This window comes from Manis pentadactyla, chromosome 1 (genome assembly GCF_030020395.1).
Source record: "Manis pentadactyla isolate mManPen7 chromosome 1, mManPen7.hap1, whole genome shotgun sequence".
Lineage (NCBI taxonomy): Eukaryota > Metazoa > Chordata > Mammalia > Pholidota > Manidae > Manis > Manis pentadactyla.
This window is the reverse complement of record NC_080019.1, coordinates 86,056,458-86,080,096: the sequence shown is the minus strand read 5'-3', so window position 1 is coordinate 86,080,096 and position 23,639 is coordinate 86,056,458. Positions and strand designations below refer to the sequence as shown.

Below are 23,639 nucleotides of genomic sequence, written 5' to 3'. Positions count from 1 at the left end.
TGTGGATACCAGGCTCCATTTTAAACAAATTTTTAATTCACGCTTCAAAAAATTCACACACACACACACACACACTCTAGAATTATGTCATGGCTTGGCTCAGCTGTGCCTATGCAGAAACCCTTTCATCCTTCTGTATCAAGCATCATCATTATTTCATTATTCAAATATTCCCTTAGATTGCCTGATTTCCAGTGCTAGTCTCATGGGGCAGTCAGGCAAATAATATTTCTTTAACAGAGAGACAGTGATCTAGAATAGATGAAAATTTCTTTTTTTCCTTCTAGTTTTCCCCTTCCCCACACCTAAAACAATATCAAACAGCACTTCAAGTTTCAGAAGAGGGGTAGGCAAGATTTCTCATTAAACACTGGGTGCAGGATGGCCACATCATGACTCAGGTTCTCATTCAGTATCAGAGGATAGCTAGTGAGAAGCATGGTGATGTCCTCCTTGCAGTCAGTTAAAACTGGGTAACAAATTTTCCTATCATGTTCCAAAAGACAGACGCGTGAACGCTTGAAACGCGCAGAAATGATGTACTCTTCAAGCTCAGATACACAAATATACTTAAGAAAGAGAAGTTTTATTAGGGCAATTTCACTTTATTTTTCCATACAGCAAAGTCAACTACTGCAGTAATAATAAAATAAGCATAAAACAAATTGCAGCCCAAGACAAAAATACATAATTCGAAGCAACTACAAGCAGAAATTAAGTTGTGATTACATAATAGTAAAACCAAGCAAATCTGTCCTTTTAGCAGATGAAGGTGGTAGGCAGGGTTGCTGATAAGTGCAACGGTATAACCAGCTGGAGCAAAGGCTGGATACATTTATTCATTAAACAAGTGCCCATTATCACATTTGCTGTTTCAAGTGCTTCTGAGTTGAAAATTAAAACCGTGAAATTTGAACTGTGTTGTACCTTTTCACCTGCTGAAAGAACAGGCTCCTACAGCAATTAAAACAATCACATTAACAACTATAGCTACGGTGTACTGTTTGGTTTGCCTGTTCATGGTTGAAATTTCGTGAAAGTCAATACTTGTTTTGAAGGATTTTTGTGTGTGTGAACAATAAACCACTGAAATTGGCAGAAACTGATTTGAATAATATATGTCCTTAGTATAGTTCTTTCTCTCTGTTTTTTGTTTGTTGAAGTTTTAAACATGCAGTCATTTTGAAAAAAATGTAAGGAATATTTGATCCATGATTTCACCTTAATGGTTGAAGTACCTGCTATTTTTGGTAATGATCTTCAGGCAGATTTGGCCCAATGGAGTTTTTGTCAGTCATGAGATCTCGGAAGGATGGCATATCTTTCCAGCTGAAAAAATCCTGGCAAACTACAAGCTGTCCACAAAAAGCAAAGCAACATGTCTGAAAGGGTATGGAGTGCTAACTCTGTGCCACTTTTGCAAGCAATTTTGCTCAGTCTGTCATTTTATTAGCCTTAACAAAACTCCTTGTAATTATAGACGTTTTTATTCAAAATAAGATCTTACTATTATACAGGTTTCTCTCTTTTGACTATATACAGAAGTGCAAAAAGTCAACCTTCTCTCTAGACGTTCCAACATGCTAAATTGCAGCATAATCAACCCTCAAGAGTTTGCACACACGCTATAATTCTTATTACGTAAACTTTGAGTATTTGGATTATCAACAAAAAGTCCCTTGTTCTATTTATTGATTATGCAGCTTATTTATAACAAGGCCTGATAATCAGGGATTTCAAAAATATTAAACAATACTTTAACATTTGAAATGGATACAGTAGAAAATAAATTTTATTCTAATATCTAGGATCTAGATCTTCTTATAATAACTAATTACAAACAAAATAAATCATCAAAATATTACTCAATTGTCTGCCAGGACTGTTGCGATAGCAACAACTTAACTTCTTACTTAGCAATGATTATATATTTATAAGATATCCATATAAAAGATCTTTGTTCTTTTAATGAAAACTAGACAAGAACTAACAATGACTGACATTCTTACACTTTAATATTAAATCAGTAAAATAGAAATCATTTAGTTAACAATAATACGAGTATTCATATGACACTACATGTAATTCAAAACTGAGTATGTTATGAAGGAAAAACTAATTTTTTTTGTATTTTGAAAAATTCATCAGTAAAATCTAATAAAACAACAGTCTATAAACTGAAATGGTATTCAATTGTTAATAGAAAATGAAATCTAATAAATGTAGGAAATGAAAAACTACATTTTAACAAGAAAAATAATATTCTATAATGTAACTAACTACAATAACATGTGAAGTCACCATTACTCTCTTAACATGATTGAAATTACATTGGTATGGGTTCCAACCCGTAATGTAATAATCTAAGGCTTTAATAGATGTACAGTACAATCAGTAAAATCAACACATCAGTCTTATATTAGAAAGCATCTCTCTCAAGCATAAAAACTTGCAGTAAACTTGGAAGTATGGAAAGTTCTATAACTGAACTTTCACTTCTCCCGTTCCATACTATAACTACCAGTGACCTGGCCCCTACTTCAGCAATGTGTAGAACTGCTGAACAGAGCAAAAATATCCTTTACTAGCTGCAACATCCAAACCACAAAAAAGGAATTCCTTTGGATGAATCCATTCTTAAAAACTGAATGCACATCTATTTTTTTTTTAATTTTGTAAAAGGCTTTCTAAGGCTATAAGCAGTTAATCTGAACAAAACAAAAACAAAACAAACCACATATAAAATTCACCCATGTACTTATTAACCCACCCAATTCCTTGGTTAATTAAACATTTCCCATTGTCATATTTTGGTTTATCATGCATCTGATGACAGTGCTTTCTTCTTTGTTTAGAGTCACTATTTTCAATGTGACTGTGATGAAGCATTTCAGCAAATATGAAACCATTTTTGCAAAGCATTTATAGTCTTTTGACTTTTGACAGAGCTATAAATAGAAGCAAAATAATTTCCTCCAACCTTTTTTGTTATTGTGTCTCAGAAATGGCATATCCCTTTTGAATAACAGGTTATACAGTATAGTATGCATAAATATTACACTATAATGCATTGAAATAATTTTACATCTATTCTATTTATCTCCAGTAGGTGTGAGTTATCTGTATTGAGAGAGACTGTGTTGTGCTGTCTACTATTGTTACTGTAAAGTTAAATTGGCCATTTCTGAGACAGCTTTGGTTTCAAAAAAAAGAGAATGGTGCCCTTTGACTGATTAGTAATAGCAAATAAGCAACAAAATGTGGCTCTGAAAACGTAACACTGAAGAAATAATACTCTAATTTGATGTACAGTCTATGGCACTTCATGAGAATCCTTAACAACATGGTACTTAAAGCCATGATGTGCTTTAAAAGATACACAGTTGTGGTTTTGCTTGGCACATTCATCTCTGTCAGATCCCTCCCTCACCACTTCTTAAAATCTATTACATTAAAAATATTACTCTTAAACAAAAATGACTGTGCATGCACGCTCTCATCTATAATGGCAATTTTAAATACAAGGTGCACCTTTGTTATTTGTAAACCTTGAAAGAAATAAACTTATTTTTAAAAAATTATATCTTGGTCTACAGACGTACCAATACATAATAGAATCATGGTTACACCATAGTCTGTCTTTTCAAGATGGCATGAATATATAGGAAACTAATTAGGTATGCATATTTTAATGCATAACTCTGTGCTAGAAAAGAAAGACAATGTTGTTCTTTGAGACGGGAATATCACCTCAGCACAAATATCAATTAAATGTACAAAGTGTATAGGCAACAGTGTGCAGTGGATTTCCATGTTGTCTTGTCTTCTGGTTAACATGCAATATGTGGATGTCTTGTGGCTGAGGGGTTTTTGTGTGTGTTGCTTGAAGGTATATACAATATGGCTAATGACCTTGTCCTTTACTCTAACCAAGCACACTGTCCTTTCCTCTTTAGTATGATCTATGAGGAAAAAAGAGATAATCTTTGTTAAAACAGATAATATTTAAAAGCAGTTCCAATTACATATTTAATATGAAAACTGTATTTCTTGATTTAAGTGTGAACATGTATATCTTCATATAAAAACAAAAAACAAGTAAAATGGATCTCAATTTATCATTTTTATGAGAATAAAATGACATGCATGCTTAATAAAGCTGTAAACTCTGCTCAAATATCACTCAATGCTAAGTTAAAAGTATAAAGTATTTGCAGAATCAAGGGAAAAATAGTATAACTATTTTTAATCACTATTGTTTCTCTTCTAAAGTTTAAATAGGCTTCAAGAGTAATGATATGACCTACAAAATTAAAATCCATGCAACAATAACTCCTATTCAACACAATTCACTATATTTGGGTGAGTCATTAGCACAGTGTGTGTTTAGAAAAAAATACAATGATACTTTAAATGGCTGTTTTGGATCATTTAAAGTTTGGTATTTTTTTCCCCCTAAAGCCAAGAAAAAAACATTGTTCCTATGCTCCTAACAAATTAAGGTTGAGTAGATATTACAATGATACCTGTGAATTAATAGTTTGTTTTTACATGAAATTTATTATCATAGAATCTTTATATTAAAAGAAAATACAACAAAAATCACCATTTTGCTGCACTCAAAAACCAGTTATAGCATTGCAATTCCTCATGAAAATGAGCAATCATTTGTGAAATAACCAGAACATTAAGTGCCAAAGTTTCAATGCAGACAAATCCACTGGTTTGCTAATTGACGAACTTATGGTCATTTTGTATCATTTTTTTTGACCTCGATTATTGCTAAGAAATAAAACATACTTATATATATATCCCAAACATACCCAATTGACTATATAACTTGAAACAGATATTTTTAGCATGTCAAAAGGAGAATTCTTCCTCCAAACCTACATACTATGAAATAATGTGCTCATTAAAAAGTATGGCTATTGTTCAGAGTAATGTTTTATTATCAGAACATTGAGAAAGCTTATGAAACAGACAAAATGCAATATCAATAGTTTAATTCATGATTGCACCATGACTGGTAGTATTTTGTCAGACTGAGTCTATCATGTTTTTCTTATATGGTGGCTAACAAACTTTGTCTATCTTCTTCTGCATGGGCTTAGCCTGTGTCCAGCTCTTACTAACTATTATTACTGTAAGGGCTTCTGAATTGGTTCTGTATCACCACCCCTTGACCTGAACCACTGTCCCTTATTCTGTAAGGCCTTTTATCCCTCCTTCCTCTCTAACAACCTTCATTGTCCAAATTCACTTATTGTATGATGTTGAGAAGAGCTGCTCCTCCATCTCTGCTCCAAGAGAAATTTGTTCAAACTTCTCATTAATATAATGTACTGACATTTATATCTTATCTCATCGACATGGTAACTGACACACACAGCAGCACCACAAAATCATTTGTGAATTTGTTAATGAACATATAAATGAATCAAAGGAAGCAACAAAGAATGGTCACCCATCTTATTTACCAGATTCCATTTTCAATGTTGTGGCTTTTTTTCAATATAAAAATAAATACCTAAGATACTTCAGAGCACATATAACTTGAACACATGAATATTGAATATAATACATCCTCCAAGGATGAAAAATGGCAAGTATCTAAGTCAATGTGTCTGAAGGCAAACCATAAGACTTCCAACCATTTTTGACCAATGGCAACATTTTCAGAATTATATGATACTCCATGGTGACTCTTTTGAAGTACCTAAAGCACCCTTGGATATGTAGGGGTGTGTGTGTGTGTGTGTGTGTGTGTGTGTGTGTGTGTGTGTACATGTGAGTGTGTACATATATTTATTGGAAGTCATAATGTATATTCTAATGACCCCGTGTAGTGAAACATGAAATGGGTTCATATTCTCATTTAGGATTTGGCAAAAAAATTCAAAAATAAAATAAATGATGATCTACCCCAGGGAGCAGAAAACTATTGCCTATGAGCCAAATCTAGACTGCTGCCTGTTTTTGTAAATAAAGTTTTATCAGGAACACAGCCACACCCTTTCATTTTTACATGTTGTCTGGCTGCTCTCCTGTCACAATGGCAGAGGTGAGTGGCTGCAACAGGAAAGACTGGCAACAGAAACCATATGGCCCACAGCCAAAAATATTTACTATCTGGTCTTTTAAGAAAGAGTTTACCGACCCCTGATCTATGTGTTCTATTTAGTTTTAAGTCATGTTTTTTTCTTCACACTTACGTTTATTTCTAATATGAAGTAAAAGAAAAATTTATTCTCCCAAATATATTATGTATATTTAAGTGATGTTAACATATTTATTATAAATGTATGATGAAAGTTCCTTATAACCCATCTAAGATAAAAAATGTGAGCTCTCTATAGTTTCTCTGAAATTTTACAATACTTTAAGTGCATTACACAATTGTTCTCTTTAAAAACCTCCACAAATATATACTACATATTAGATAATGAACTTACTGTTTAGTGATGAAAATTCTACATCTGGGTAACATACTTGTGGCTAGTCAGATGTTCGGCAGATATTATGGGTATCTAGCAAATAAAAAATTATTTAATGAATGATCCATGCAAGCAAGCCAACAATGAAGAGATGAAAACATTTTAATATTAAGTTTTTTAAGAAAAGTGAAATTCAGTTGTAAGGTGATAGTCCTTATCTGGTCAACACAACAGTAAGTTAATGTAAACTTTATGCCCAAGAAGCAACTCATTTTTTAAATCTTTGTGTTAAATACTATTCTATAAATGTTATCAGTTTTTAGGAAATAAGAGAAGTCCAACTATCAAAATTCATGCACAGCAGTAATTGAAAGAAGCCCTTTTTGTTGGCCTACACACACACACCTGTGGTTTCAGCTATTTAGTAACCTGGAAGTCAAAGTAGGAAGTGTCTTGCCTATTTTTGTGCAACCAATTTCTACCACTTTCGTTCAACTTATGGTTTCTAACTTTTTCCCCAAATTAAAAATACCAGCTAAGAATTATAAAGGAGTATTTCAAAAGAACTGGATAAGAACATAGTTTACTTCAGTACATATTTCTGAATCCTGATTGCACATTTTATTGTATTTTAAATGGGCAAGAGAATTTAAATACTTGATAGAAAAATACAATAAGAAACCAATATAGAGGTGACTTATTTCAGTAGTCCCAAAAGCCAAGAGCTTCCAATTTGTGGCCTGATTCTCCTCCTACCCAGAATTACGGCTACTAATCTAGGAGAAGCAGCACAGTAGAGTAAGACTATCATAGCACTGAAAGCTTGGGCTCTGACACCAATGATCCCTTTCCAGGCAGTATAACCTTGAGCAAAGCACTTAACGACTTTATGCTTAAGTTCTTCATCTATAAAATGGCACTAATCCCATTTCATCAAGGTTCATGGGAGATGAATAAAATAATATACATGAGGCATTTTTTTGTTGTTCCAATTTAGATGTCCTAGATTAATTCAACATATTACAATCCACATCTGGAATTTAAATTAATATGTTTCTACTTTATTTTCATTTCTCAGCTGACATATTTACACAATTTTACAGCATTGGCAAATGGCACGAAAATGTGCTCCAAGCATAATGAAGCTTCTCATACCATTTTTCCTGCTGCTGCAGGACAGGATGTTGCACCCAACAGTGTAGCAGCATCAAGGATGGGGCTGTCGAAACATACCAAGGACCTTCAACACCAATCGATGCAGATGAAGGGCCAGCTATAAACTTCTGCATGCATGCAGGCTGCATTTTGTGGCATCAGCTATTTCCAGCATTGCTAATGTACGTACTGTAGGCATATACATATCTATGTATATGTAGATATAATATATGTGTGTATATATATATATATCCATTCCCTTTTCTTTCTTTCCATTGTAAAACAGTATGAAGACCCAAGATTATGCATGAAATGGTCACAGCACAATGCAAAAAGTAAAGTGTCCCCTACAACCCAGATGGCCAAAGGCATGTTGAAATTTGCTTTGCTATAGTTCCACTTACACCAGCAATTCCAGAGTCATACATGGTACACACACAGGTTTGGCATCATTGGTCTGCACCATAAATGGACTGCATTGATTCCATTAAGAAGTTTCTGCCATAGATTACTTACCCACATGCCACATATGCACAATCTAGCATTCTTGTAAATGAGTCTGATGTGTTAGCATAAATCCAGGGCTATTTTGACAAGCTCTGGAAAAACTAATGATTCTTTGCCAAGAAATGTTTAAGGCTTGTCTGAAACTAAACTATACCTACTTTGTTATGCTGCTTCTGAAAGATTTAATGACTGTACTAATAGCTTACAGCTCTTCTTAACAGTACCTGGCTCATTGCAGAAATAACGGTGGCTACTCCTCATAGCAGTAACTACAGACTCAGATGGCTTTTAATCGGGCTTCTTTCTCTTCCTAAAGAGCAACATGTTAACTGCCATCCAAAACTGGTTCTTTTGAGATTCATTTGGCTACATTTAACTTTAGTTTGTGGGTTGTCTGAAATTTTGCTCCAAAGTTTTTCATATGCTATTCATCTTGTTATCAACTTTGCTTTCATAACAAATATATCTATATATTAAAGCCAAAACCTGCCTTCCATAAGTATGACTTTGATTCAAACCGTGTTTTCTACGACAATTGTAAACAGGGTCAGAAAATGCTGGCTAAACCAATGACAATTTTTAAATTTTAAATATTTTAATAATCATTTTCTTTTAAATAGTCCTGTATATGACAAAATGTAAATTACTAAAACAGATTCCTTTTACTTAAAAGTATCCTGTGAAACTGTTACTCCATAAACTTGTATGGAGCACAGAACAGCTTAATTCACCATATTTGATAATATTTTTTTCCCTTCATAACTCTCCTTATAACAGTTATGTTGAGCAATTATAGAAATAAGAGCACTTAGGATATTTTTTTCCCACTTAAAAATCAGAACTTGGACACACATTTACTTTGAATATGCAATCTGTTTATCAAACAAATAAAACTATAATTAACTTATAACAAACCATTTACAAGAGTGGTCATTTGTGGCATATGTAGCACACTTAAATATTTTGCTTTTTATTAAGAATTGAGGGAACAACTGAGAAACTGTATACACTAAATGTTTTAACAAAAACCTTAAAATGACCTACATTTTTGATTGGTTAAAATACTTGCATGATTGTTTGAGACCACATGAGAATTGCTTGTGTAAAATCATTTTAGTAGCTTTAGAAATGGAGCTGCGACAACTCTGGAGCACTTAAAAATGGCATAAAAGCATTCTGCTGCTCATCATAGAGAGAATGTGTAGGCCAACAAGAGGTATCTTTGAAACCCCATGCTATTAAAGCACCCTCTACAGCCCTCACGTACACACGATTCCCACTGACCTCAATGGGACATCCTCGTGCGTAAGGGCTGTTGGACTGAGCCCTATTAGAGTTGGTTTTTAAGAAACAAAGCTGTAAATTAGCAAACCTGGTTGGCTGTGGCTGTTGCAGCGAAGGGAACACTTGTGGCAGATGTTGTTGCTGCGGACACAGTGGCTGGCGTAGCACCGTGCACCATGGGAACTTTCGGAGGGAAAATCATATAAGCAAACACACAGAAGAGTGTAGCAATATGGAAACCATGGCAGCATGGAGGAAGTAATTGGGCATTTATCACAGCAATAAGCCATGTGACAGGATATCATCACCAGCGAGTGACATGCAATCACAGCGCAAAGCGGGACAACATTCCAGGAGAGAAGGGGGAAAGGGATGAAAGAGAAAAAAAAAGGGGGAAAAAAAGCTTGTTACCATCAAATCAAGAAAATCAACACAAATAGGCTTAATTGCTAAGTTAAACACAAGAATTTTATATAGTGTTCACAGTCACACATTCAAAATTTAAGTCAAAATACAGGTATTTACATCACATACACAGTCATCTGTTTGAATGAAATTATTTCTTATTTACGATTATAAAAATATACAATATATTACTTTTATGAGATAGAGTTTTTTTTTTACACACCAGAACTCATAGTCCAATCAAAATCCACCAAAGGTGACTAAAGGAAACTTGTGTGTAAAGGAAACATTTATGTGAGTCCATGTCAATTAAATAGAAAATGGCATTTAATTGACAGGTGTTAGTAAAAGGGAAATGGACTTGCCCAATAGATATAAGTTAAACTTAGCAGTGGATTTTGAGGGGCTGTGAGATGCACCATAGGTTTAAGATAATCAAGAAACAAAGCTGGCACCTACCAACACTTGTAGCGGGTGTCATGCACAATATTGAGCCTGCCCATCATGCATTGCAACAGGAAGGTGGATTTGAAAAGGGAAAAGAATTAAAACATCCCATCACACGTGTAATTAGGAAATTCATTTGAACAAAGAAGAAAAATTGTTATTATGGGAACAGTGGCATGTAACTGTCAGCACAATCAAATCATACAATAGCACAGTGATCAATTAGAACTAGTCTCAAGTAAAGAATAAAAGCCAGTTTAACTGTGTGCTGGTACACTTTGTTTCTCCTAATTGCTGCCTATAAATAAAAGTATCCTGGAAATAATTTAAACCTGCTTAATTAGTTATTTTAAAAATAATATTGCAACTTGTTTTCTTTTAATGTGGTTGCTAGCCATCTGGCAGCTTTGCTATTTGTGACTTAACATATGAATGTATTAACATTTTCTTTATATTGAGCACATGTTAAATAATTAGAGAAATTATTTATTATTAAAAATGCTAAATAATTCAATGCATGAAACTGACTTAACAATGTAATGAAACCAAAACATTCATTTTAATTCCCTTAGTTTTATTTCCCTGTTCACTGTAGTAGCAACCACACAGACACGGAAAGAGTTGTGATCACCCATACAAGAATATTACTTGGAAGAATACCAAGCAATAAATTTATGCATAAAGAGAGAGTGAAACTTCTGAATTGCCTTAGTTTGGAATTTAAATTTAGGATAAACATTTAGAGGGGGTATACTTTCTTGTAAATCTTAAATTGGTTTACTTAGTAGGTAGCTGGGAAAACAGACTGGTTTTCATTGCTAGTTTAGAACCTGAGGACTTCTTTAAATAGCAAATGTTGTACAAAATTTCACATATCAAAAAAATGTTAATTAGACTTCAATAAAAACCTTGAACGGGAGATAAGAAGATACATACTATCACATATGGAGTGTTAGCATTACTGTTCATAATTGCCCGTGATGTTAAAATGAATATTACATATATAGTTCCTGTTCTCTTTGACATATAAACACTGAAAAGTCTAACTCATTTTACCAAGTACAGGGCACTTTCCCACATACAGAACTACTGTTCTATGAGATTACTTTAAAATTCTAGTTTTTAAAATATAAAAAGGATTTTGTTTTTCTATCTAAATCTTGGCGCATCCTATTTAAACACTTGCAGCATGTGGGATGAACATTTGTTAGAAAGGTATCTGCTTACTTAGTCTTGTCAGGAATGGCACTGTAAAACAAAGCTGCCATTGAGAAACACGGATTACTTAACTGGCATCCTTGTAACAGCTGCAATTAGTCTGTTATCACAGTAAGACTGTGGGCACAATGATCAGTGATTACACTCTGTAATGGAGCCAGGGAGGCATCCTCTCAGGAGGAGTTATGTCACACTCCTAGGCATTACTTAACACTTTGAAGAGCTGTCATTTGCTATGACTACTGAGTCCAAGACTTGTGAAGGACAACAACAAAAACACACCAGTGATGACAAAGACATTAATCTGAGACAGTAGAGCAAGCAAAATTGAATACTGGGTTTAGAGCCTGTGCAGTCATTATCCTCTAATGGGAGGGTGGGAGGACTGGGTAAGAGAATGAAAAGGTGTAGGACAAAGAGTAACATAGTATTTAAAGAATATTAAAGTCAGTTTAAATATTGTACAGGTTGTTTTAATTTATTATTTATTTTTATGCTGCATTTTGCCTATTATATTCCATCCCATGCATACATAAGCCTGCACATGCTGAAAATGAGTTAACCTTTTCCTTGCTCTCTGAAACCCTAAAGCTTTTGTGATTGGAATTTTAGTTGGAGTTATCGTCATTACCATTATAACCAATGCACACAGTTTTGAGAGGGGTTTGCAGCAAATAAACATAAGGCAGCAATGGAAACACTAGCCAGGGTGCAATAACTCACAAACAGGAAGACATAATGCTGTAGGACCCGCTTACCAAAAACAAAAGTTGCTTTAAAAATGACCATAATATCCATCTTTACATCAAATGGGTTGATTTATTAATAATGATGCACAAACAGCCAATACAAATTTTTCCTGAATTTTCAGTACAAGGCAAAATTCAAGTGAATGTATCTGTCAATTTAAATTGCCCCTATGAAGATACCTGCACAGCAGAATAGTGTGTTTCTAAGGTATGCATTACTTTATTACATGACTTAAAAAATTTTAAATTGAGCTACATGAAGATGCAGGAAAAATAACTAAGAAGGTTATGTACAAATGAGATGTGTGCAAAAGAAGGAAAAGAAGTGGAAGAGAGAATATTATAATGGAGATTTGGCTGGGGGTTCAAAATTTAGATATGGTAATTCAAGCTTATTTAGGTATATTATGATAAGAAATATAAAGCTGATTTTAGGTCTTCCGAAAGTAATTTGTAAGTAATTTGTATCATACAAGACAAACAATTGACAATCATCTGAATCAGTTGATTCTCAAAATTGATATCCAAAGAAGCCAAAAGCCTCATGTAATTTATTTCTTTTTATTTAGTATACTGAACTCCATTCTATTACTTATCAAATTCAAGAAACAACAAAATAAACAGTGCTTACTACATTCCAGGCTTTATTCTAAACTCTTAAACCTGCCTATAAAAGTGCTATCAGAGAATGTTTTATCAAATTATGTTTAAACTCATTTAAACATAACCCTACAAAATAATTCCATTTTCCCTATTTTACAGCTGGAAAAATGAAGGTGTTGAGAGATTATAACTTGTGGTAAAGCTGGTTTAAACTTCCCAGCCTGATTTACAATCACTATACTAAGTTTCAAGTAAACTGTCTGCATTAATTTCATTGATTATAATAAAGGTGACAAGCTGGAAATCTTTTTTTTTTCTTTTCTTTCTGTAAAAACAACCCCATCCCCCTGCATCTCCCTCTCACTTCCACATTCTAAGAAAGTTTCCTGGCTTTTGGTTTCCTTACTTATGGTAGAACTGCAACACAAAGCTGAAGCTGCTTAATGAAAATTTAACTATGGATCTTTTAAAATCATAAGCTTCACCGATTGAGGGCAATATGCTAGGACGAGGGAAGTGAGGTGCGCTTCTGAAGGTGGCAGGTAGGCAAAAAAGGTGAGGAAGAGCAGAGAATTTCACAAGACAGAAGAGATGGGGTGGTCTACAGGGTCCATGGGTAGTTGTGATGTAGCCTGCTTGCTTCTACAACAGCCATGTGGGCAGCAGGCTGTCAAGGGAATGGGCTGCATTTGAGGGTAAGGGGCTTCAGTAAGGATGCTTGTACCCAAAGCAGCCACTAAACTGCTGGGGTACCTGCCTCCAAGAGATCTTGTAAACCTGGACAGTGATCACACCATCAGTGGCCAGTGCTGACTGAAGAATGGAGGCAGAGAGCCTGAGACCTGAGACTACTGGACCACAGAAACCTCTCTCTGAGGGTAGGGGTGGACATGAAGAGGAGATGTGAGGATGGGGTTCTGGAATCCCAGTGACATCTGCTATTTCTATAGAACACAGTGAGATTAGAGTTTAGACTAGTTAGACTTAATTTATATTCAAGAAAATAAACTGATGTAAACAAAAATGATTTTTCTTACACACTCTAGTTTTGGGGGTGAAATTCACACCTACAACCTAAGTAGACCCTAGACTATGCACAGTCTGTATGAAAAATCAATAGTCTTAAAAGGTGATGATTTTTAAGAAGCATGTATCTAAAAAAATTTTTTTAAATTTCAATGTAAACTTAATCTACTACTTGTATTTACCTTTAAATGAGATGGACAGTGGAAAGCACTAGCCATGGCTAGTTCCATTTTCCCAAATCATTTTTTAGGTCTTCATTTAAAGAGCTCACACACTGATCCAAGACCACCTGACCTGAATTCAAGTTCTGTCTAAACCTTCCAAGCCATTTAAATTAGGGAAAATCACTGGATCTCTCTGGACACAAAACTACTCATTGGTACAATGGGGATATTAACGCCAGCCTTTTCGAGATGTTGTAAGAAAAAGTGAGAGAATGAATATAAAACATCCAGTGCAACATGGCACAGAGCAAACACTCAGTGAAGGAAGCCGTTTTGAAAGAAATATGTCAACAACTTGGCCTAAGGCAACATGGAGATGTGGGGCTTGCAACTGGAGAGTATGTACATTTTCTGAAGAATTTACATTTTGCTTTTTATTTAAACACTCTTAGACAAATATTTCTGGATTCTAGAATTAACCCTTGGGTCATCGTTTGCAGTCTCTAGTGTAAATACTGGAACAACATGTGGCATACAACAAATGTATTTTGATTGGATGGACGGATGGATGGATAGATGGATGGATGGATGGATGAATGGATAAGACAGAAAACAGGGAAGGAGATAAGTAGACAGAAAGGAAGGGGGCAATGAGGGAGAGAGGGAAGGATATTTGGAAAGATAGATGGATAAATGGATGGGTAGATACGGGCATGGATGGATGATGTATAAATGAGTAGATGCCACGTAAGTCCAATTTTATTCTTCAAATTTATGGTACAAATTTTTCTTAGCTGCTTGGGGCTTGCTAAAATCCCTGATTTTTTTGTCAGCAAACTAGTGTGTATATATAGCCACCTGCTCTAAGGAGTTAGACAATCATGCTTCACTGTAACTTCAAAAAAATAGACCTGCATATGCCTAAAGTCATTAAGGAAGCAACAGACTACAGAGCTCTAAACTCTAAACTGCAAAAAATAAATGATTTCCATTTTCTTCTCAGTTCTAAAAAAGCCTTCAGAATATATATCCCAAAGTATTATATTGTATTCTGATGATTGCTCTGATCATATAATTCTTTTATATGTCTGCAGAATAATCTAGACTTTGGAAAATCAACTTTTCTCAGAGGTAGTAAACATGAGATTACATACAAATTTGTGGTAAGATGGACTTCCTACAGTTTTCAAAGGGTATTTAGAAAAATTGAATTAGTGAATAAAATTTTTAAATTGAGAAATTTTCACATATAAACATCCATATGATGTTTCCAGAAAATCTGGGGAAAAAACTTAAGATCTGCCAACACTGAACATGAGGGCCACTGCATTAAGTTGTGAAGGGTCTGAACCAACAACCCTGGGAGGCATAGACAAAAGCACCCTATGATGTACATAGAGCCACAAAGGGTATTCAGTGCATGACTGGTATAACCTGCCAGGCAGATATTCCTCTCAGGCAACAAAAGTCTAAGTCTGAACATTGGCTGCCCCCTTTAGATTGGGCCTGGGCTCTCCCACGTATTCTAGACCCCTCAGCTCCTAATTTATTTCTTGCTTCACTTGTTCATGTTTCTTGCCTGACCCCTAAGGAATCTGAGTTTACATTTTCTGCATTAGTTTCCTTCTAGCTGTCTGAGAAAGTGGTTTGGCAGAAGTAAAGATGGGCTGTCCATTTTCACCACTAATGTCATAGGGCCAGTTTTTGTGCACACAGGCACATATGATAAATAATGAAAATATTTCTAAAGAATAATGGGGACACTACCTACTTCTGATTATATGACTAATAAACATTAAGCTGAAGCTTAAGACCTTTAAAACTAGGGTACAAATACATATTATTTTATATTACTATTGCAATAATTTCATATCATGTTAATTATAAATATCAAGAACAAAATATCTCTGATGCAAAACTCATCATAAAAATGCAAATGTATCTTTAAATTTTCAGCATATTTCAACATACTGTACCACATTTTATTTAAACTAAGAAAGCCTAATTTCTATGAGGGAGAGACAAACATGATTCTCATTTCTGAGTCATTTACTGTTTCTCCCTTACTTGCCCCTTACCTATGCACTGTGCTCTGTCCTATGCACAAACTAACAGTCACTGTAGGGAGAGACTATTGTCATAAATAAGGGCCATACATATCATTCAATGAATGGTCATTTAGAGAAGACTTTTGTCATTTGAATGTTGCTGGAGAAACTAATGCAAAACCACTTGATAAAACAGATTATTTTAAGTTTCTTAATATATGGAAGAAGTTAGACTTGTTTTCATTTTTAGATTTTAAGCAGAAAAACTGTCATTTCTAATGGTAATATTTTATTTAATGAAATAAACTGACAAAAATAAGAGAAGCTTAAGAAATAGAGTTAATGTAATATCTTTTGTATGTTGACAGCTGGTAACTACATTTTCATGGTGAGCATTTAGTAATTTACATAATTATGGAATCACTATGTTGTCCAACTGAAACCAATATAATATTGCATATCACCCACATTTCAATTGAAAAAGAGTAAACCAAAAAAATTTTTTAAAATTTCTTCAAACAGATTATGGTAGTTACTTGCACTCCCATGAAGTTGTCTAGTCATCCAACTATAGAAAAATTGATAGGTTATTTGTTGGAGAAAACATAAATCTAGGTACACGGAGATTTATAAATATACAGAAGCAAAAAATATTAATTTCTGTAAGTACCTGAAAAACTGTATTTGCTAAGAAGAAAGTTTTAATCTTATAAAACAAGAGAAATGGGAATTTTCCCTCAGAATGAAGCAAATGGCCTATTGATCAAAGTGTTTTAACTTTTATTCTAAAATGGGTAAATTGCAACTTGACAGATACTATTTCAGGAATATAAATATCATTTTATCAAAGGTGCCTAGGGCATAGGCTATTTCAGTTAGTGGAATATTCTAGTTCACTGAATGCTACTATATTTCTATATAATAATGGTCAGTTTTCAAAAATGCGCTGTATAAAAAGTTGTGCTTAGTAATAAAAATGAATGTGAATATAACATTATTTTGTTCATTATTCAAAAACAATTATCATATTCCCTCATAGCATTAAGAACGTCTTGAACTGTAAATACTGGCAATATGGAATAATGTAGTAATGGGGCTAGATCTTTGACATATATACCTAGTCATTATTAGTTTAATAACATAAAGTTATTTTATTAAATAAATCTATGAACCCAAGGTAACTTTTTTATGAAGGTCAAGAGGTGAAGAGAAAAATGGGATTAGAGTCTGGTTAGTTTAATTCCAGATTACAAGGAGTTTAACATGTATTTGCTTAAGTAAATGAAGAGTGAGTGAAAATAATAAGTTTCTAGGTAAATGGCTGATTATGTTTTCTAATTTTATGTCCTTGGGGATAGTTCTAGAATATGATTATATGACTAGATGAAATCAGCTGAAACCACAAATGCTTAACTCAACAATAATGTAAATGTCACTGGGTACATAGGGCTATTTCAGTATCAGGTCAGAAGCAATAATGATTTTAAGCAATGCACTGATTGATGCTGATAAGAGCACTTTTTAAGAGCTCTAGAACAGAAAGTCAGCTTTTTATTTTCCACCTTGAAAACAAAAAGGCTGATAAATTAAAATCAGAACTGAAAGTGTCATTTTATATAATTTAAATGACCTCTACAATATCATGAAGGCAAAGGGGTCTTACAGCAGGAAAGTGTCATAAAATAGCTTGACAGACATATAACAGTGTTGAGGAAAGAGAAAGAGAACTGTACTTCAATTCCAAATTCCACAAACAAAAATAAATATATAAAACATCACTGCTCTTTACTCATTTCTCATCAAGCTAAAATTCGTAGTTTTTAAGGAAAGCCACAGGAGATATCTCAGATAAGGCTCCACAGTTGACCTTACCTTCCATCTTATCTATGACTAACAGCAAACTGGGGCCTCATTTCTCTGCTCTACTGGTAGAACTCTATGCACCTCATCAGATTCATTTACAAACAAATGCAAACTCCTTACCTGGTGGGAGAAATGCTGTATGCTGTTGTAACTGCATGTTGGCTAGGGCCTGTTGGTATTGGAAAATACCAGTGTTAAAGACTGCGGTGGCACCGTTGGTTTTTTCAAGAGCAGGCCTCTTTGGTAATGGGGGAAGTACAGCTTGAGGAATTCCCTGTTTAGTGAATGAGTATAAAAAACAAATACCAGTAAAAAGAGAAAAAGAAAAAAAAATCAGTTGAAGGCTAAAATTGTTAGGAAGCATGAGCAAGCAAGCAGCAGAGCACTTAACTACCCAAGGGAATAAAAAATCCAATAAATAAAAATTTAAAAAAAAGCAAGATAAAAGCTTTAAAGGAAGCATTATTTTTGTCCAGAAAAAAAAAAGGGATAAAACCCCACTAGTACAAGAGCATGTTACAATGTGTTAAAGTGTTTTTAGCCCCATAATGCTTCAGGCTTTCTGTGAGAAGCCACTGACTGGGAAAAGAAGAAAAGCTGCACTGCGAGCTCCATGAGGATTGACAAGTATAAGCAATGTTAATAGTTAATTGTAGAGTGACTGAAACAGATCAAATAAAATCTAACCCCACTCTGCTCCTCCCCCCAGATCTAACCTAGACATGCAAATGTCCCAGAGCATGCAAGTTTTTTTTTTCTTAAACACTGAACTATAAATATTCAAAAGTAAATAATTCTATCACTTAAGCCATGCTAATAACCAAACAGGTACATAAATATACAGTCAAAAATACATTCTTAATGTCCGTAAGTATTTCATTAGAACATTCTACAATGTAGTTAAACTGAATGTGGGCTGCTGGGCTTTCAGAATCTTTCACTGCACGATATCTGTCCAGGTACGTATATTATAGTCTTTCCACCAATTTTGTCAGGAAACCACACTCAGTTTTTCATTGTACTTTACAACTTTATAACAGAAAAAGGAATATATATTTTTAAATTGATAAAAAAAAAAAACTTGTATCTACAATAAAGCTACATGCCAAGCTAAAAGGTGAAAGGTCATAGTACCAGGTCAAAGGTTGCCTCGAGGGGTCGCTTCAGTGATTTGACAGCCGACTGAGTCTTAATTAGCAGGCAGCGAGCACATGATGGCAATGGGCCAGTGGGGTTCAAGCGCATTAACATAAACAGCAAGCAGAGGTGCATCATGGGGGCAGCAGTGCATTTTTGGGTAGGTGAGAAAAAACAAATAAAAAAACAAATCATCGGAATGCCATATACAACGAATAACAAGACTAAGCATGCACAATAAAGGCACTACTGAGTTGTTATTGGGAGGATAACTCCTCTTTGTAGTTAATTACAAACAAGATACTCTAACAGAAAAAAAAAAAAGAGTGAAAGGAGGAGAGGAGAGAGACTGCCTTCTGTATTTTTGCTCAAGTATCCGTAACACAGAAAAGACCTCTCTCGTGATTATTTTACTGTGCTATGTGATACCACAAGGTGACTTTTATGAATATTTTAATGCTTAGGTCATATTTTTATGTAAAAAAAGGACAACATTAAAACAGGTAAGCAAAGAACAAAGATGGACTCATTAAAATCAGCTATTTGATCACATTAAAATTTACCTTAATAATGTAGTTTAGTTTCTCTTCTTAATGATCAATTTCTAACTCCTTGAGTACCTGTCTTTCTCTTTTCTATATAATGGCATAGTCAGGCTTCTCTATGTTTACAATACTGTTTATGCCACAATGTTATTTAAGACAATCTAGATAGCATACTGTTCAAAATCTTGTAGCTCATTCTAAACACAATTTTGTTGAAGCAATTCTCCTAAACAGTTCCAGATTATGTTATTGTTAAAAGCAAGATAAATGTAGAGAAGAGCCTTGATGTGCAAAAGAACACACCGAAGGAAAACAATAGCTGATTAGATGGCACACAGAAATAAGAGGACCAAAAATGGCAATATCGTTAAATCAAAAGGGAGACAGGTGTTCTTTACAAAGCAGAAATTTCAGAAACCCTACATCCAGAATAAGACAGAGTATTAAGAGTTAGGCCAAGGGTAGAAGCAATCTGAACCATTTGAGGAGTTACCCTCACTTCTTTGAATGGTAACTTCATTATGTATTGTCTGGGATACCTGAACAAACATATCTTCAGCAAAACTTAAAAAAAAAAAGAGGTTAATAAATGAATAGCTTGTAGTCAGATAGAGTTGTTCACTTTGCCTTTTTGACTGCCAACAAGGAGAGGGCTCATGTCTACTCACCATGGCGGCTGCAGTGGCTGCAGCCTGCGCTGCTGCAGCCTGGTTGACCTGGTATTGGGCAGCCTTGATCTTGGCTTGCAGATGTGCGGGAGGATGAAAGTATTTGCACTTTTCCCGAGAGCATCTCCCTTTGATGTAATCCATACACACGGTGACTGTATTGTCATTGGTGTCAATCATGGTGCTGTCAGCAGGATGAGCAAACCGACAATCGTTTTCTCCTCTGTTGCAATTTCCACGCTGGTACTCTCGACATACCTACGAGGTCAGTAAGTGCATGGGGGTCAGTCAATATGGACAAGTAGAATCTTTCTGAGGAATTTAACAAAGTGCAAAGTTGGTGATAGAAGGCTCCAGGTGAAAGAAGAAAAGATAATTTGCAAGCAAAGCACAAAAGAATTGGAAAAATTCCTAGTCTAGGATACAATTTATGAACCCATTTCAGTAAAATGTCCATGAGGGAGAAAATGCATTTATAATACTAATTATAGTAAAACATTTAATTTTAATTATGTTGCTATACTTATTAATTACCAAGGGAAATACAGGAACTTTACAGTGATGAAACCTGGAGGATATCACTGTAACCAAGTGACCAAAGTTAATGTCACCAATAGTAAGATACAGTGACATCATGTACCTATTGATAGAACGCTATGAAAAATAGGGCACAACATCACTGCAGATGTATTATTGTGGAGAGTGCATTACCCGAATTTAATTATAAGGAAACATAGGACAAACTAAAGAGGAAGGATGTTTAATAAAATGACTGATCAGTGCTGTTCCAAAAGAAAGTACCTGACCAAGTGTCAAGGTCATGAAAGACAAAGACTAAAACACGGACACAGACTGGATGATCCTAGAGTCAAAGAAAGGACATTGGTAGACTGGTGAAATTTGATTAAGGTCTGCAGATGGGTTAAGAGAAGCATCTCGGTGCTAATTTTCTGGCTTTGTAAGTGATAATATGGTTAGGTAAGATGTTAACATTTAGGTAAGTGGGATGAGGGATAGGCAGCAACTCTTAGTTCTGCTTTTATAGTTGTAAATCATTTCAGTTAGCACAAAAGTTGCAAAGTATAAAAAAGTAAAATCTGACAGCATTTTAGTAAGATGTTTCCAAGAGCTTTTTTTATCATTAGACATTGAATTAGTAGCTTTACAAAGCAGACAGAAAAGATAAGTTTTTGTTATTAACAATTTGTTTTATATATATTAATTTTGGGGTCCCTGGGTAAAAGGTGAAAATATTTTATTTCTCACTCATCTGCTCAATTTTGATCCTTGGTATTAAAGCTTGTCACAGTGCCTCTTCCTATCACAAGTTTGACAGCACTGTCTTCATTTGGGATAGTTTGACCTTTTCACCACAAGAGGGCCGTCTAAAATACAGAATGCCTTTCTAATATTTTCATGCTTTTAATTATATTTCAAGGGAACAGTTTTTATTTTCCACATATCTTTTCATAAGCTGCGTAAATACAGACCCTGAGCACTTTATTTTGAAGTTCAGCAAGAAAGAGAAACAGGAACCCTGTGAGAATTTAAAAGCAAAGGTTTTCTTATACTTACTTGTATATATAAAATGATCACATTGAATTCTAAGTGTTTTTCCCTTTATATTCATACCCCATTTACTAAGGAAAGTGCTTCCTTTTAAAAGGGCTTCTATGATTTGTATCATGCTACATCTTTAAAAGAGCATTACAAATGACACTTTGCACTATTTGGAAACCTCAAGTTTCATCACCTCATTCCATTTATAAAATTTATAATATCAAATAACTACTATGTATGCCAAACACTCTGAGAGATTAAGAATACAAAACTTAGGAAGTTACAGAAGGCCCTATTTTGTTTTATCATTGCATTTACCTTCTTGAACAGAAGAAAACAAGGATAACCAGGAACTTATAATTGGAAAAGCAAAACTGATTAAGCTGTTATCCAGAACTGTTGTCCTCCATTCTGGTTGAGCATTAGAATTAGCTGTGGTACTTCTGAAACCTCAAATCCTCATTCTCCACACAAAGCCAACTTACTCAATTAGGTTCATGAAAATAGACAGCAAGAGAGACACTCAAATGAAACAGAAATTTTCTATGTACAAAAAATTTATGCTACATTTATAGTACGGCATAAACAAAAAGGCTACTGTTTTGGTTAAGCAAATCTATGTCAATTCTCATTAAATAGGAAACTATAGGGGATCTCACCCTACTGCTTAGACCTTCAGTAGCTTTCTCAAATATGCTTATAAAAAATTGGCAGCAGGTGAATTAACGCTCTATTTTCCAGGTTATTTGACTTTTTGCCACGTTAGCAAGAAAGAAGGTCTACATTAAAGGTAGTCTATTTGTAGAATCTTTAATAACTATTAAAGTCAAGATCTGCTGTTTTCCAAAAAAACAATTACGCTGGCGATTGTGCCAGAAATTTGACCGTCATTCTCCCAAAATACAACCTGATTACTAGGCTGACTTTGATTTCCTATTTCTCTCTCCATTTCAAGATTCTTTGCATTTTCAATGATGAAAATTTAGATTCAGGTAGCATAAAAATGGTCATTCTATAGAGACAATAGTTCTGTAACATCTTTCAATGTTGACAGATAGTAACTACACTAGTTGGGGTAAGCATTTAATAATGAAGATAACTGTAGAATCACTATGTTGTATATACTTAAAACCAATATAATATTGTATACCAACTATACTTTAGGAAAAACTACTTTAAAAAGTCATTCTAAGACATCTTCTCATTCCTCTCCATTTGCTTTACGCATATGTATGTGTTTATTACCATTTTGTACTTTGTATTCTTTTGCAGGATGCATTTATGGAGAATTCTAAATATATTTAAACAGAGTCCATAATTAGCAATTAGTTAAGAATCTGTCCTAAAACCAGTCTGTTCTGAGGTTCAAAGAATTTAATCAACTGCTTTTACATGATACATACTTCTGACTGTTTAGTATTTTTATGTTTTTCCAGTTTAAGGTTCTTCTGACATGAGAAATGGGACTGAAGAAATATACTGAAAAAGCTGTTCTCCCATTACTTCTGTCTTTGAAAAAATAAGGAAGAAATAGAAAACCTACTGTGAAGTTTATACTGGTAAGCACTACAGGCCAGAGAGGCTAGAGGTGTTTGCCAAGCATTAGATGTACATCTGGATGGTTGGTACCTAAATGAACAGAACAAAATCCCAAAGCCTTTATAACACATTTTTCTCTGCTAAGCTACATCAGTAAAATGGGATCTATCCCTTGACTGGTGGATATGGGTTGGGCTAGGTTTTGCTGATAAATTCAAGAAAACTTTAGACCATACTGATCTTGAAAAGAAATCTTTTGAAGAGAGATCTTTTAGTATTACACT

At 34.4% G+C, this 23,639-nt stretch overlaps 1 protein-coding gene across 22 annotated transcripts in view; it reads right to left on the bottom strand.

Moving 5' to 3' along the window:
• Window positions 1–557: 557 nt before the first annotated feature.
• Window positions 558–23,639, bottom strand: part of MBNL1 (muscleblind like splicing regulator 1) — a 202,393-nt gene continuing 179,311 nt past the window's right edge. For 16 of the 22 annotated variants that reach the window (XM_036904167.2, XM_036904178.2, XM_036904164.2 and 13 more), the window contains 7 exons: window positions 20,257–20,514; window positions 19,041–19,094; window positions 18,027–18,180; window positions 10,248–10,283; window positions 9,472–9,566; window positions 6,456–6,530; window positions 558–3,962 (listed from right to left, as the gene is read on the bottom strand). In XM_036904167.2, coding sequence (XP_036760062.1) covers window positions 6,474–6,530; window positions 9,472–9,566; window positions 10,248–10,283; window positions 18,027–18,180; window positions 19,041–19,094; window positions 20,257–20,514 — 654 coding nt within the window. In that variant the 3' untranslated portion in view covers window positions 558–3,962; window positions 6,456–6,473. Of the gene's footprint in view, window positions 3,963–6,455; window positions 6,531–7,592; window positions 7,657–9,471; window positions 9,567–10,247; window positions 10,284–18,026; window positions 18,181–19,040; window positions 19,095–20,256; window positions 20,515–23,639 lie in introns of all 22 variants that reach the window. The other 6 variants (XR_005028586.2, XR_005028587.2, XM_036904170.2 and 3 more) reach the window with 6 other exon arrangements.